This window comes from Octodon degus, unplaced genomic scaffold (assembly GCF_000260255.1).
Source record: "Octodon degus isolate 3935 unplaced genomic scaffold, OctDeg1.0 scaffold00183, whole genome shotgun sequence".
Lineage (NCBI taxonomy): Eukaryota > Metazoa > Chordata > Mammalia > Rodentia > Octodontidae > Octodon > Octodon degus.
Window position 1 is genome coordinate 2,931,321 of NW_004524759.1, and position 14,193 is coordinate 2,945,513.

General features: G+C 40.2%; 1 protein-coding gene across 1 annotated transcript in view; it reads left to right on the forward strand.

Annotated features, from left to right (window-relative positions):
- Bank1 (B cell scaffold protein with ankyrin repeats 1) overlaps nt 1-14,193 on the forward strand; it is a 323,433-nt gene that overhangs the window by 264,998 nt on the left and 44,242 nt on the right. Inside the window, exon 11 of the mRNA XM_023703868.1 lies at nt 5,355-5,423. Coding sequence (XP_023559636.1) covers nt 5,355-5,423 — 69 coding nt within the window. The remainder of the gene's footprint in view (nt 1-5,354; nt 5,424-14,193) is intronic.

Sequence of the window (14,193 nt, forward strand, 5' to 3'; positions counted from 1 at the left end):
TTTTGCTGTTTTTCTCAGTTTCTTGCCAAAGGATCACTTTGATGAACTGATACAGACAAAATGTCTGTGTATTTCTTGGATTTTGGTGGAGCTAGAAAATAAAGAAAATTGATAATGGAGCTTGGGTGATTGAGGAAAGAGGGCCCTGTCCTCTTCTCTGATGGGTCAAACTGGCTTCACCACTCGAAATAACAGCTATCAGGCAGTGTTTGCGATGTTTTCTAATTCACACAGCAATCATCCACGGTTAGCATGCACAGCCCCTCTTGCAAAAGAGAACAGATGCTCCATGACTGTCAGTGCTTTCCCAAGTAGAAAATTCAGGAAGTGGGGAGGTGGGCTCTCTCCCATGCCTGAGCTTATCCTGCCACAAATTTCTTTCTTATAAATTTACTTTTGCAATATTCATATTTATTTCCTCTTTTTAACTCATAAGATCCATGAAGAGACCAGCCTCATCTGGTTTTGCCATCACTCCATTTTGGTGGCCAAATTTAGTACTGAATTCAAGGTAGAGACTTGAATTATTAGCAGAAAGAATATATGACAAAAAGTGAAAAGATTTACATCAATACCACTAGAATAAGTAACTTCATTAGCAGGTGATCTGAAGCATACATAAAGGTAATAATTCCTAAATTTCCACTGAAACCCCCAGTGTTCCAAGCACTGCTGATTTGAAGGGATGATCCCACAAAAAATGGAACAAAGCTGATGCTCACCCATAGCTAAGCTTCCTAACTATATCACAAGTGCAATGGGTGAGAGCAAGGCTGTTCCATCACCACCGTCCCCTTATCAAGGGCTACGTCTCTGATTGTTTTTATCCCACTGTTGAGTAATCTTACATTAACAGTGTCAAGGAAAACTTGTTTCTCTTTAAAAGTTTTTCAAGTCCATCTGTTTTCAGTTACATACTCTCTCCACTTTTTTCTCCTTGTTATAGGGAAACAGACTGTGGTCATTAAAAGCTAAGGATGCAGAGTAATTAGCATGGATCCACTGATTTACTGTCTTCTTCAGTGACACAACCCTCGATCAAGGAAAGAAAATGCACATTTAGCATGGTATAGATAGATTAGCAGTAAAACTATACCTGTAAACCACATAGAGAGATGAATGCCTAGTGGGAGAGACTTTTTGATATCTATGGACAATTTCCCATCTTCCCTTCGCCAGTTAATAGAATAAACATCCTCTGCAGTGTCTATGTGACTGACCTGGGGTAAAATAAAATTTTCAACTGCTGTCAAGTTTCCCTTGGCATTTTGCAACGTAAAGTTGTATATGACCTTTCTAAGAGCTTCTCAACTACTAGGACCCCAAAATGTCAAGTACGCCTCAGTTGTTCTCAGAAAATTTCCACTTCCAATTCACCTGTACTTGAAACTGATCACATACAACGTAATTGCAATGCAAAATAGAAAAACAACATAGAATAAAAGACCTTGTAGAAACTCCTGGAAAAAAATTATACACATCATTGTAAATCTGACAGGGTAGAACGATCCCTGTCCTTATCGGGAAAGAAATAAACCAAGATCAAGAGCCTCAGGTGCCACTCCACAGGGTGTCCTTGTCCAAACTCTGTGGCTCAGGACATAGTGTCTGTGTCATAGGTGCTCTGAGAACAGAGCGACACTTTTATCAGTGTGTCCCTGAGCCTCATGTATCTGCTGCTCCCTGGAACACTTGGCCTCTCTCCTTTCTAAGCTGGAGTGCTGATCCCACTCAGCAAAGAACCGGTCCTCCTGACCTGCAACACCCTGTCCTTCAGGGAGTTATGCTGCTGCAGTGTCACCCCAGTGTGTGGCACTGCTCTTGCTGTCCCCGCAGCAGAGCTCCATGGTCCCAGTTCCGGAACACACTCAGAGGCTGGCCTTCCTGACCATATGCTAGTGTCTGCGTGACAGTGATGAACTTTCCTACCCTCATCTTCCAAGGACTCAATTCACTGCCCCGTGGGGAGGGGAAAAAGGCAGAGATCTGTGTGAAGTGGCCCAGATGCAAGTACTGGGTGAGAAAAGGAGTGCAAATATGATCAAGCACTTGGATTTTCATTCAGTAAAAGAATGAATGTTGGGCCATTCCCCCTAAGTTAAGTTGCTCCTAAATTCTCTGATAAACACATTTGGTGAGAAGTTTAATTGACCTTGAACAGTACCTCATCCCTGGTGGTAAGTTGCCCTCCTTGGGACCCTTAGCAACATCTAAAGACATTTCACTTGTCACAGCTATCACAGTACTAGGGACACGGAAGAGGTAGGGATCAGAGACTTCACTAACAACCCTACAAATTATAGACTAGTTTCCATAACAAAAAAAAAAAATCATTGGGGCCAAAATAGCAACAGCACCACTACTGAGAAACTCTGCTCTTGTGGACTCCCATTTCTTCTAGAGTAACCCTGGAATCCTTTAGAGAATGTTCATTTGGACAGCTATGCACAAAGTATTAGACAGCTGTTCACTTATACACCATGTTTCCTTGCTTTTGATGTCTTGAATTCGCAATATTTTCCACCACGAATTTTAACCTGTGCATCTTTTTAACCCAAAGCAAGTAGTGACTTGAGACAACTAAGCTGCTTGTGGAGATGGTCCACTAAGAGGGGTCTCCTCTAGGGCTAGCAGGGTGATGCACTTCAGCTCAGGAGGGCTCTGAAGTTGACTGAACTGAATTTGACTTGTGACTCTGCCATTTAAAGTTGTGTAAATTTGTGCAAATTACACCATCTCCATAGCCCCCATTGCTCAGGGTTTTCATGGGAATTAAAGCTGTTCTATATATGCAGTAGTCAGCATGGCGAAGTGGACAGGAGCCAGAGTCACTGTGACCAAGACATTCTCCAGACAGAAAGGTGACACGGCCCTGCCCATCTTCTAAGGAAGGCTCACTTCTCTTCCTGTCACACGAGCAGACTCAAGCCTTCATCATGTTGAAAAGATATGTGTTTGACAGTAAGTGACTGATGCAGAATTTGGGGAGGAACTGAGCTCCCCAGCACATGGGAAAAAGGAATTGAGACCAGGTACCTCTAGAGGCTGAGGCAATGCCAGGGCTGCTCAGACAAGTGGAGGGATATTTGCATGTCTCCCCTTTACAGAAGGTATGTCACCCACACCCACCTTCTCAGACTTTGTTCAGACTCTTCATCCCCTCCCAGCCCCACTCAGGCAGTGCCACCCCTGGTGGTGAGAACTTAGAATGAGTGAGTCAGCCCTTGGGACGACTTGGTGTCCTCACTAGGCAGAGCTCTTAGTGGCTTAAAATTCATGGTATTTTACATGGACTGAGCACGTCTTGGCCTCAGAAAGTATTCCAGGAAAACAGTATACACAGTGATTTATAAAAAATAAGCACCCCAAAATCTGGAAAAATAATTCCACTTCCAGATATACTATACCTTCAAACCTTCTTTAGACTTCCCAGTGAAGGTGCTTTGGAGTTGAATGGTTTGTCTTTTGGTTCAAGTTGTTTTCCATGTTAATTATGCCCCATGGCAGCCCCTTAGTCTTTGAAACAGCCAAAGTTATATCTTAATATTGGAAAAAATAAAGCACAGAGCCTGCCTAGCATTAAACTATGAACATGGTCTTTGGTCAGAATTCCTTCTGGCCGATAGAAATGATGAAGCACTACTTGAAAAAAAATTCTTCTTATATCCTGAAATATGTTCCTATGCCCTATATCTTTCAATAAGATTTATTTTAGGAAAAAATGTAAGACACAAGACAAAACTGTAAGACACAAATGTATAGCACAAAACTGTAAACATAGAACTTAAAGAAGAAAACCAATTTTCAACCAGAAACATTATGTCTATTGAAAACTTTTCTAAGATGCATCATATGTTAGGAAAATGCAAGCCTCTCACATCTCTTTCTCTGGAGAGCATCTGTCAAATTAGATGCTTAATAAACAACTGATAATTTGATTTGATTGATTTCATTTGATTTGGGGATCTTTTGAAAATTCAAAAGATGTTGTCTGTGTCTGTTAATCCCAGATATGATCTTGATAATAGATTGGCTTAAATAGCATGAAAACTAAGGTAGACATTCACAGTTACCTCTGCAAATGTCTCCCAGTCCTGGTGTCAGGGACCCAGTGCCATCCAGCCTTAATTCCCTCTCCCAGAGATTCCTCCAGAGCTGCTCAAGGAAGGAAGGAGAGACCAACAGTGCTGAAAAGCCATGAGGTTCCTTTCAACCTTTCACCATTGTCTCCTTTTTCCCTCCAGAGAGACCAGTTACAGAGAGGGATTAATTACAGAGAGTGCTGGTTACAAAGAGAGACAAATTGCAGAGAAGGACTAGTTACAAATGACTAGCTGCAGAGATGAGATGGGGAGGCAGCCATGCTCTGAAGACTCAGCAGCAGCCTACAGCTCAAGGCTTGAATATCTAAATGGCTCCTCCACCAACAGCAGTCCTGGGATCAGAGCAAAATGACTTAGCCTTTTATAGACGAGTTACTTCCAACTCCCCCATCTATAAACAGCTGAAGTTGGATGTAATCTCCCAGGCCTCTTCCAGTTCCCAAAACCCATAATTCAGGCTGCCCATAAAAAATAAATGTAACTCCGGAATGTTCATTTTTCCAAAGTAAAGTTGTAAAGGGTCTGGACTTTTTCATTAGCAAATGCCAGAATGTATCCAGAACTTTGTGGGTACTTCATGAATATTAAATAGTTGATTTTATCTTTCATCTGCAAAATGGGGTGAGTAATGCTGACTTGCCTCCCAGAATTTCGTGTGAGAAATAATAAATGAGAACAAAGCACTTTTCAGATAATGAAGTAATTCAAGAAAGCAACTTTAATAGGTCTGAGGCCTGGATGGATGATGCAAGAATAAAGTGCCGTTTTTATTATTACATCTATGAAATACAACACTCTTTTCATCTGTTTAAGAAGAAACAGTCATTATCCTCGCTTATCACCAAAACATCAGCCTGAGTAATTCCTGTGCAAATGGAATTTTTCATGCAATTTTAACATCTATCACTTTTAACGAAATGCAGCTTTTATCTGTACCTGATATCAAAATGGAATCCTAACTCGATTTAACTGGTTTAATGAGGCATTCCATCAGCATTGTACTACTCTGTCCAAAGGAAATGCTTTTCCAAAATGACTGATAAACTGCACAAATGAGGAAATTACAAATGTAATAATCCTCCTACTCAAAAGTAATGCATTCAGGAATTGTTACTAAGGGAAATGCTTTTCTGCATTCTAGCTTCCTGGAGATATTCATGGTATGCTTGACTTTAAAATATATATGTGTGTGTGTGTGTGTGTGTGTATGTGTGCGTTCAGTAAGTAACATGTCCTCTGTTTTGTTCACAGTTTTCCAACAGAAGACAGCCAGAAGACAGTCGGACAGTGACAAGCCCCAAGGTCTTCCTAAGAAGCCAGGTACTGACACCCACTTCCTTCTAGTTCATAAGGTTTCAGTAAGATTTCAAGAACTCTTATGAACAATGAAGAAAGCCTCCTGTATGTTTGATTAATTTTACCCTGAAGGTAGTGCCTTGCCCAAATAGAATTTTGTCCTAATAAGATCAATGCAAGAAAATTATTTTAATTAACAAAGGCAGGAAATGGCCTTGTCCTCGGCCTTGCAGTGCTGTTGTTGATATGATCAGGGCCCCAGGGAGGGCCAGACAGGCAGACTTGCTAACATCAGATCCTGCGGACCTAGAGGTCAGGACTGGGTCTCCACAGCACAGTTTGCTGTGCTCCGCTCCAAATGCTGATCAAGGATTGCAGCCTCTCCCTATAACCCTCCTGCCCTTGGCCCCTGATTCAACAATTTCTGAACAATTATTCATCATGACAAAGGGGCTGTAAATGACAGCCTCAGAAACCTCTCATAGAATTGAGACACTTTCTGTCCTGTTTTCCCTGAAACACTTGTCACCTTTCAGAAAGAGAGACTTGAGCAGATTGTTTATTAGGAGGAATTTTTTTTTTTTCTGACAAACAAGGCTGATATCATAAATGTCATGGGAGCCCTGTGGCTGTCCATGATAACCAGCAACCTCTGAGGTAACTTCGGTCCTAAGCCTTCTTGCTTAAAATCCCTGCCACAGAGTGGTTGGGAGACCAGAGAGCAGAGATGCAGGAGGTATTGTGCAACAGAGCCTACCTTTGTGTCTAACGCAGCAAATGGTGAGGACTGGAGGTGCTCTCTCCTGAATCCCCGCTCAGCTCCTGAACACAGGACCTCAGAGGACTTGCTCAGGGACACTGTGACCATTCCTCCAAGTGGAACCCTTCAGGAGTGACCTTCACCACCACAACCGGGGCACTTCCCGCCATCGTACTTTCTTGCAATTAAGCTGGTGACGTCTGAATGCATACACGAGGGAGCTGAGCTTCTGCTCTCTCAGGAGTCCTGTGGATACACTCTTGCACATTTACATGTCAAGAACTCTATTTTACTATTTTTCATTTTAAGCAATTTTGTATTGGGGAGAAGATACCTTTCAAGCCTTTATCCTCCCACTGTGCCTTCAGCTCACTCAAGAAATAAATGCAAAGCTCCACGTGAGATCCTGTACAATCAGGATCAAAACAACTCCTAAAGAATTAGGTGAAGTAGATAATATCCTTCTCCCCCACCCATCTCACAGAGCCTTGTAAAGAATAAAGAGTGGAGATGCTTGAACTCTGGGGAGAAATGTCCCTGAGGCATTTTTCTTGTAGTATCATGTTTTTAATTAAATTCTGTTAGAATTAAGGGAAAAAACAAGAAATGAAGGAGAAAGACAAGCCCATCAAGTGTGGCATAGGCCCCCAGAAGGTGTGCTATCTGAGGCTCCCTCAGGAGTAGTGCTGGCCAAGGCCCAGGAGCCAGGGAGCCTGAAGACTTGATTAGGGTTCCCCAAATATGGAAAATAATTCCATCTATATGCAGATGAAAGGAGAGAGTGGGGAAGCAAACAGTTTTATTGGTTTACCTCTTATTGCATATTTTCTCAATCAAATTCAACTGTCACCAGATTGCGAGAACTCTTTGGAACTAGAATGGTCAAAATTTCAATCACTTCATCTGAAATTGTTTTCTCTTTCCCCTGTATGCTGGAAGGAGAAGCATCTTCAGGCACCAACTATTTTCCTCCCTGGCAGAATAAGCCTTTCAGATGCCCTGAGTTCAAGACTGCCAGGGGGTTGCCAGGAAGTGACCATACTGCTAAGCCAGGGAATTTTCCGGAGGAACAGAAAAAGAAAAGTATTTGGCACCAATTTTATGGAAATGCTACAAAATTATCCAACTCAATTCTTACATCTTAAAAAAGAGTAAGGAAAAGTGCTAAGGACTGTGGATCACAGACAAAAATTTTCCATCAAAATATCATTTCACAAATCAATTTTCTCAAGTTAGTTTTAAAGTTTTAAAATGTCAGTGTGCTGTCACGGAACAGGGGGCCTGGGCACATCTGCCCCACTTCCCCAAACCCAGCCTCCTGGTGCAGGGGAGAGAGTCTGGGCACTGGGCTTTCTTGGCATGCTGCCGTTCAGCAGGGCTTGCAGCCCGAGTTACATTAACCAAGCTCACGGAGAACTGATTTATAACCCAAGCTACCAGATCCATAATAGGAAAAGATTCCTTCCCAGTCACTAAAAGAGGGCTGTGTTCGTTTGGTGCTTGCCAAACAATAAATGTGCACAGCAGGTAACTAGCAGCTAGGAGACTACTGGGCAAACTACTGGCCAAGTCAAAGGAAGCTGGAGTACCAGGTCCCTTGCTTCCACCAGGACACAGAACTCCTGCACATTTCCTGCTTTGTAACATCAGTCAATGGTCTGGGGGTCACATTATTCCTGCTTCCCAGCTTGTTATGTGCTTTTCTAGTCTGTGTAGAGGGGTCTTTCTGGTGTCCACCAAGATCAACCCTGTTTTACTTACTGCAAATAGGGCACATGGCAGTGGACTGGGCTCACACATCGAAGATTGCTTCACTGTGGCCGTAGGCCTCTCCACCTACCTCCTAGACCTCAGTTAAGTTGGAAGCCAGTGGAAGGTGCTCTGCTGTGGCTCCTAGGAGCACACTTCCTTTGGGCAGTGCTGGCAAGTAGAGCTGATCACCCAGATCGTAGACCTGTGCAGGGTCCATCTGGACAGCTTCTAATGTTAGTCACCTACCCCCTACCTTAAACATAGATTAAAAATAGAACACATGAACATAGTTATGATAATTTTAACAACAATCTCAAAACCAACAGATATAAAACAAAATTCCACCCCTGACAAGAAAACAAAAATTTGTATGTGCCAGAGGCCATTGTGGTCAGTTTAGCCTTCACTATTTTGAAAAAAAATAAGCTACAAAACATAATTTTTGTTGCTAACATTTAAGATCATGTTTCACATAAAAGTTCGAGTTTTTGGTGATGCCTTACTATGCAGATGCATCATTTGACACAAATAACTTCAGCTGGTTGACACATTATTTTGTGACCCATTTTCTTACTTTATGATACATTTATCTAGCATCAGGTATGAAAATAAGTGGCACATCAATGATAGTGGAATGTGTGAAGCTGAGTGAGAAATACCCAACTAAACTGTCTCAGCATACATCTTGGTGGGGAAGACCATGTGGGAGGCTTGTCACCAGAATGGTATAAGAGGGACACCACGAAGGAAGGCTTGCAGCTGCTGCTTCTTCGGAGGCACTCTAGCCTTCGCCTCCAACCTGGGTGTCATCTCCAAGCTTCCACTGCAGGCTCTTCAGCCTCCATGTGCAGGCTCACACAGGACCCTGCACTGAGCTCCTGGCCTTAGGCTGGGACCTTCAGATCTCCTCATGCAGACCGAGCTCTGGCACTCCTCCAGCCCTGCTCTGCAGGCAGCCCTTGTCCACCAGGCTTGTGCAGTCTTGTACATTTGTGTATCTCACATTAAATCTGTTTTTCCTGTAAGCACTGATTGATACATCAAGAGAATCATGCTATTAGGGAGAAAAGAGAGAACGGATTTGTGATGGTGAAGCCTATTCTAATATACCCTTGCACAGGGGCTGTAACTTCTTGCCCTGGATTCCTTGTGCTCCACCCTGCAGGCCTTAAGTTTGCACCATCACTAGGGTCCTTCCCCACTGTGTCCCCAGAACTGCAAAGTCATAATTGGCTGGACTTTGGGGTGGTGCAAGTGGCCAGGGGAAAGCTACAGTTTTATGTGTTCTCCCAATGCCTGGTGCCACCACCATTTGATAAATGTTAAATAAGAGAATTGTCTGGTAGCAGAGACCTGGGAAATGTACACGTATTAAGCTTTGAGTGAAAGAGAATACTGATCTCTGAGGGATTTTCATCCGGCTGTTTTCACCAGTCCTGGATATATTAAATAGAAAAGAGAAAATTTTCAAAATGTTGTCCTTTGTACTCCATAAAAGTATAATGGCCTCAGCCCCCTTTTCCCAGAGAACTTCCATTTGTCATATTGCTCACAAAAGTTCCTTTCCTTTTTTTTTATTTATTTTGCTAAAGTTACACCTGAAAAATATTGGGTGAGAGCTGAGCTCTTGTCTGCAGTGATGCTGTTAGCAATCCACAGCATGGCCTCTTGCAGAAAGCATCAGAAAGATAACATTCTTAATAATCATGAAAGCAGAAACTGGAAAATAGGCTTGCTTAAATCTGGAACTAACTCTAAGTTTGAACAAACATGACTGAGATACTCCTAAAACAAATCCATGTCTACCTATACTGTCTGGAAGAGAAGCCAGCTAGAAGCATGGAAGGTGACTTTCAAGCCTCTTGAGGCCAGGGAGATAGCTCAGTGTTCTAATCACCTGCCTGGCAAGCACAAGGATCCATGTTTGATCCGCAGTACCACATGCTATGTGGGCTACACACCGAACCAGCCAACACAACCTTGCATGTTGGCACACTCCTGTAATCCCAGCGCTGGGGAGGCTGAGACAGGAGGATCACTACGTGTCTGAGCTGTGTGGTGAGACCCTGTACAAAATAAATAAATAATTTTTTAAAGCCTCTTGGCCCACTGACCTGCTTTCTCCCCACTGCTCCAATGCTACTGTTGGGCATGGGTCAGCATGGACTTCCCTGGCCTGTGATCCTCAGGGAAACTCTGCAATGGAAGGACAGGCAGTGAAGGGCTCTGTCAGTAACCAAGGAGATCCAAGCACAAGGGCTATACACCATGGCCTTCTCTCTGTGACAAGGCTGCTGGAGCAAAAAGCCTGCTGGTCCCTGGGTCTTGAGTTGTGAACTGCTCCTGTCATTGGGAATCTGTGATTTGAACACAGGACCTGAGACCCAAGGGTAAAGCAACACTGAATTTGTTAGTGCACAGCAATACTGCAGAGGAGTGCGCTTTCAAATGGTTGCAGAAAAGAGAACAAACTCACAAAATATGAGCTTCAAAATGTGCGTCCAAGGAAGGCGCAGCACAGTGAAGACCCCAGATGGGCACTCTGGAAGAAGTGACTTATTCATGGTGGAATTGAGGGTGCTAGGTGATCTTTCTGAAAAGCTCTGAGGTGTCAACATGAGGATAAGAGGGAATGCATAACAGGGCTTTTCAACCATCCATTTATAATTGTTTAAACTTGAAGTTTTTTATATGTATTGACTTTTTAGAAAGTTTTCTAAGGCAATAACTTAAAAAACTGAATTTCTTGGTATGTTCAATCATTTAACTTAAGCTGAAATAACCAACTTAAGTCAGTACCAAATATCTGGTACCAATATCCATGAGCTAGGAAGAAAATTTTTGGAAGTTGTGTACTCATACACAAATTAAAAGCAGAAAGCAAAGTGGTGGAGAAGAATCAGGGATCAAGGTCTGGATATGATGAAAACAAAACAGACTCAGGACATTTTAGAGAAAGGACAACATATTATTCAATATAAGACAGGAAGAAAATAGCTGTATAATCTAATGCTATAAACACAGCTAACTTTACATCCTTCACATTATTAACAGAGAATAAAGTAGGCATCCTATCAAAAATGAAAAATTAACGGCACCAATCAATGGATTAAAGATAATAAAAGTTGAAGATTAAAGGGAGAATTTAAAATTCAATAGTTGTAAGAGCACAAGAAATGTTGGCTAAATTCGAAAACATTTTTTAAAGTGAATTAGCAAAGCCTATAGCAAATCTAATTGAGAGAGAACAATCCAAAGAAAATCAGTCATTAATTTAAAAAGGAAGGAAACAGAAAAATGGAAAAATTAAAAATTCAGTTCTAAGTTGAAACACAATCAAGAATTTTTCTCACATGAGAAAAGGACACAAAGATATGACCCTTTTAAGACAAATGTTAATTAATAAGATTGTGTCATGACAAAGTAAAATTTTGAAAAATAGATTAATAAATAAGGAATATTTGTATCGGTTTAGCAATAGGTAAGCAGATGTAAGTTTTGTCACTGAGTTATTTCAAATTAAAGCAAAAGGAAATTTTATATTCTATGAACTATCTGATGTAGAAATAATACATTATACTATTATTTTATTCCAAAATATATGATGATCTCAGCTGATGGTAAAGATAATTATTATGCAACTATCTGTGATTTTTAAAGTCTTACAAATTAAGATAAACAAATATTTCAGAGTGATCAGGAATAAATTATTAGTTTAAGAATAGCATTATTCCTGTTGAGCCTAGAAACAAGATAAAGATAATGTTTACTTAACATTATTCTGAGAAGTTATGATAATGTTAATAACATGAATCTAAAATAATTGTATCCACTAGAAGGAAAAGACTTTTTTCATCATTTCTAGGAGATATATATATGCCTAAAAATATGAAATAATCCACTGTAAGACTTTTAAAATTATTTAAAACAATTGGATACAGTTCAAAAATGATTTGCATTTTTATATACTAGCTTTATTTATTGGGAGATATCATAAAAGGAAAGAATTTATTGACTATGCATTCAAAAGACAAAAATCACCTATTAAAAATCATTTTCCTCTGGAGAGATTTGACTCAATTCTTCCTAAAATAACTTGAAGTTTTAAGGAAATCCTAATCATATTAAATGGATTTATCCCCTTTAAGAAGAAAAACCACAGTTTGGAAGAATGTTTTAAATTTATGCAGAAGATGGATAATTTAAAGGAACTAAATGGTGATCATTTAGGAAAATAAAAAGATTAAGGTCGAGTCATTTGACACATGTAATATCAAAGTCCGCTATTCACAAGGGTTTAAAGCTGCGGTAGTCAGTGTCATGTTGGCATAACCATCACTACCAATGAAAGCAAGATTCAAATGACAGACTGTTATAACTCATGCTTTTTTAAATTAAGCAATGCAATAATATATTATTACCAGTGCATCAGTATAAGCAGTTACCCCACCACTGAGCACATAGATGACAGCATACTTCCAGGAAAGTATCTTAAAACTATTTCTACTCAAAACTTACACATTTAGGATTCTATCAAAACAAAATAAACAATAATGCTGGGAGTGGTACATGTGAAAAACTTTCAAGACATAATTTTACAAAATGAAAACAAATTTTAAAAATCTAACAGGGATATAGCTCAGCAGCACAGTGCCTGCCTGGCAATAGTAAGGTCATGAGTTCAGTTCCCAGTATAAAAAAAGAAAAAGAACCAACAGTAGAATAAATAATAGCTTGAATAAACAAACTGTGGAATTCACAGCTATTTAAAATCATATCAGTATGAGTTGGATGTTGGGGTGCATTCCTGTATCCCAGAACTGGGGAGCTAGAGGCAGGAGGACTGTTGTGCATTCAAGGACAATTTGAATTATGTAGTGAGCTGTGGGCATGTCTGAAGTACTAGTGAGACCCTTTCTCAACACAAAAGAAAAATGATATAGGTGACATAAAGATGCTTAGGCTATAAGTCTAAGAGAAAAGCGATAATCATATCACTACACTCATAATTCAAGAAAAAAAAAGAAATGTCTACTTTAAAAAAAGACAAGGGGCTGGGGAGATGGCATAGTGGAATAAGTGCATCTCTGGCAAGTGCAAGCCCCTGAGTTCAATCCCCAGTTCCACCAAAAAAAAAAAAAAAGAAACATTAAGGCACTAGCTGTGTTTCTTTTTTTTTTCTTTTTCTCCCCATATTTTATTGATAAACAAAGAGCAATGAGACAGTTTCAAATCAAATTGGTAGGACAGTTTCAATAATTAACACATTGCATACATTCTTCCTAGTGGTTAATTGCTGTACAAGATGCAGACATACTAACCTATTTACAAACACCACTAGAACACATCACTCTATTCATTAAGAGAATGTAACTATAAATCTATCATAACCACTTTAAATACACAGATACAAAATCGACATTCATCTGTATACCCTTTTTTTGTTAAGTTCCGTTATTTAAATATAATAGGTGTGTAAACTCAGCAAAATATTCTAAAAGAGTCCAGTAGCCCATAATAGTATTGGGTCTTCCACTTGACTGGCAATGTGAAAAATTGTTGACCTGAGTACCCCGCAGCTCAACATAACAGCAAGGCTTTACTTCATATATTTCATTTTTATACTTTTCTGCTGGATGGTTAAGACCAAGGTAAAGCAGGACCTATGCAACAAGAGTTGTAGCTTTTGGGACTGATAAGGTCAGCAAAATCCCCTCAGGATTTATCCTGAGATCCTATACCTCAGATTGTAGAAACTTTCTCAGTGTCAGCCATGTGGATGAGTCACGGCCATTGCTTGGCCAGTGTGCTTTCTGTGAAAGCCTGAGAGAATGTTTTCTCTCAATGTGACTCTCCTTGGGCACACTCTACATCATTGATCACTTTCCTCTTTGGACCCATAATCTCCTTGATCAGAAAATTTGGGACACTACTGAGTAACATGACATTATAGTACAAGTTCTCATATCTCCTGAGACTTAATTAACCTTAGAAGGCTAGGGCCAAAATGTTGGCTTTCCTTGTGGCCCTCCTTTTTCTCTAATTTTGATTGGCAAACTTAAGTTGTTAGCCATCCAGAAGACAAGCTTATTGTTATTACCACACAACCTAGGCTGTTAAGCTTAAACTCACTAACTGTCTGCATATCAAACATGTTAGGCATAATGTGGAACAGATATTTTTCATCAAGTATTGATATGTAGAACTTTAAGTCCTACAGAATATGATAAAAAACATTTTAAAATTAGAATATATTTTAAAAATAGGCATAAAGAATTATAT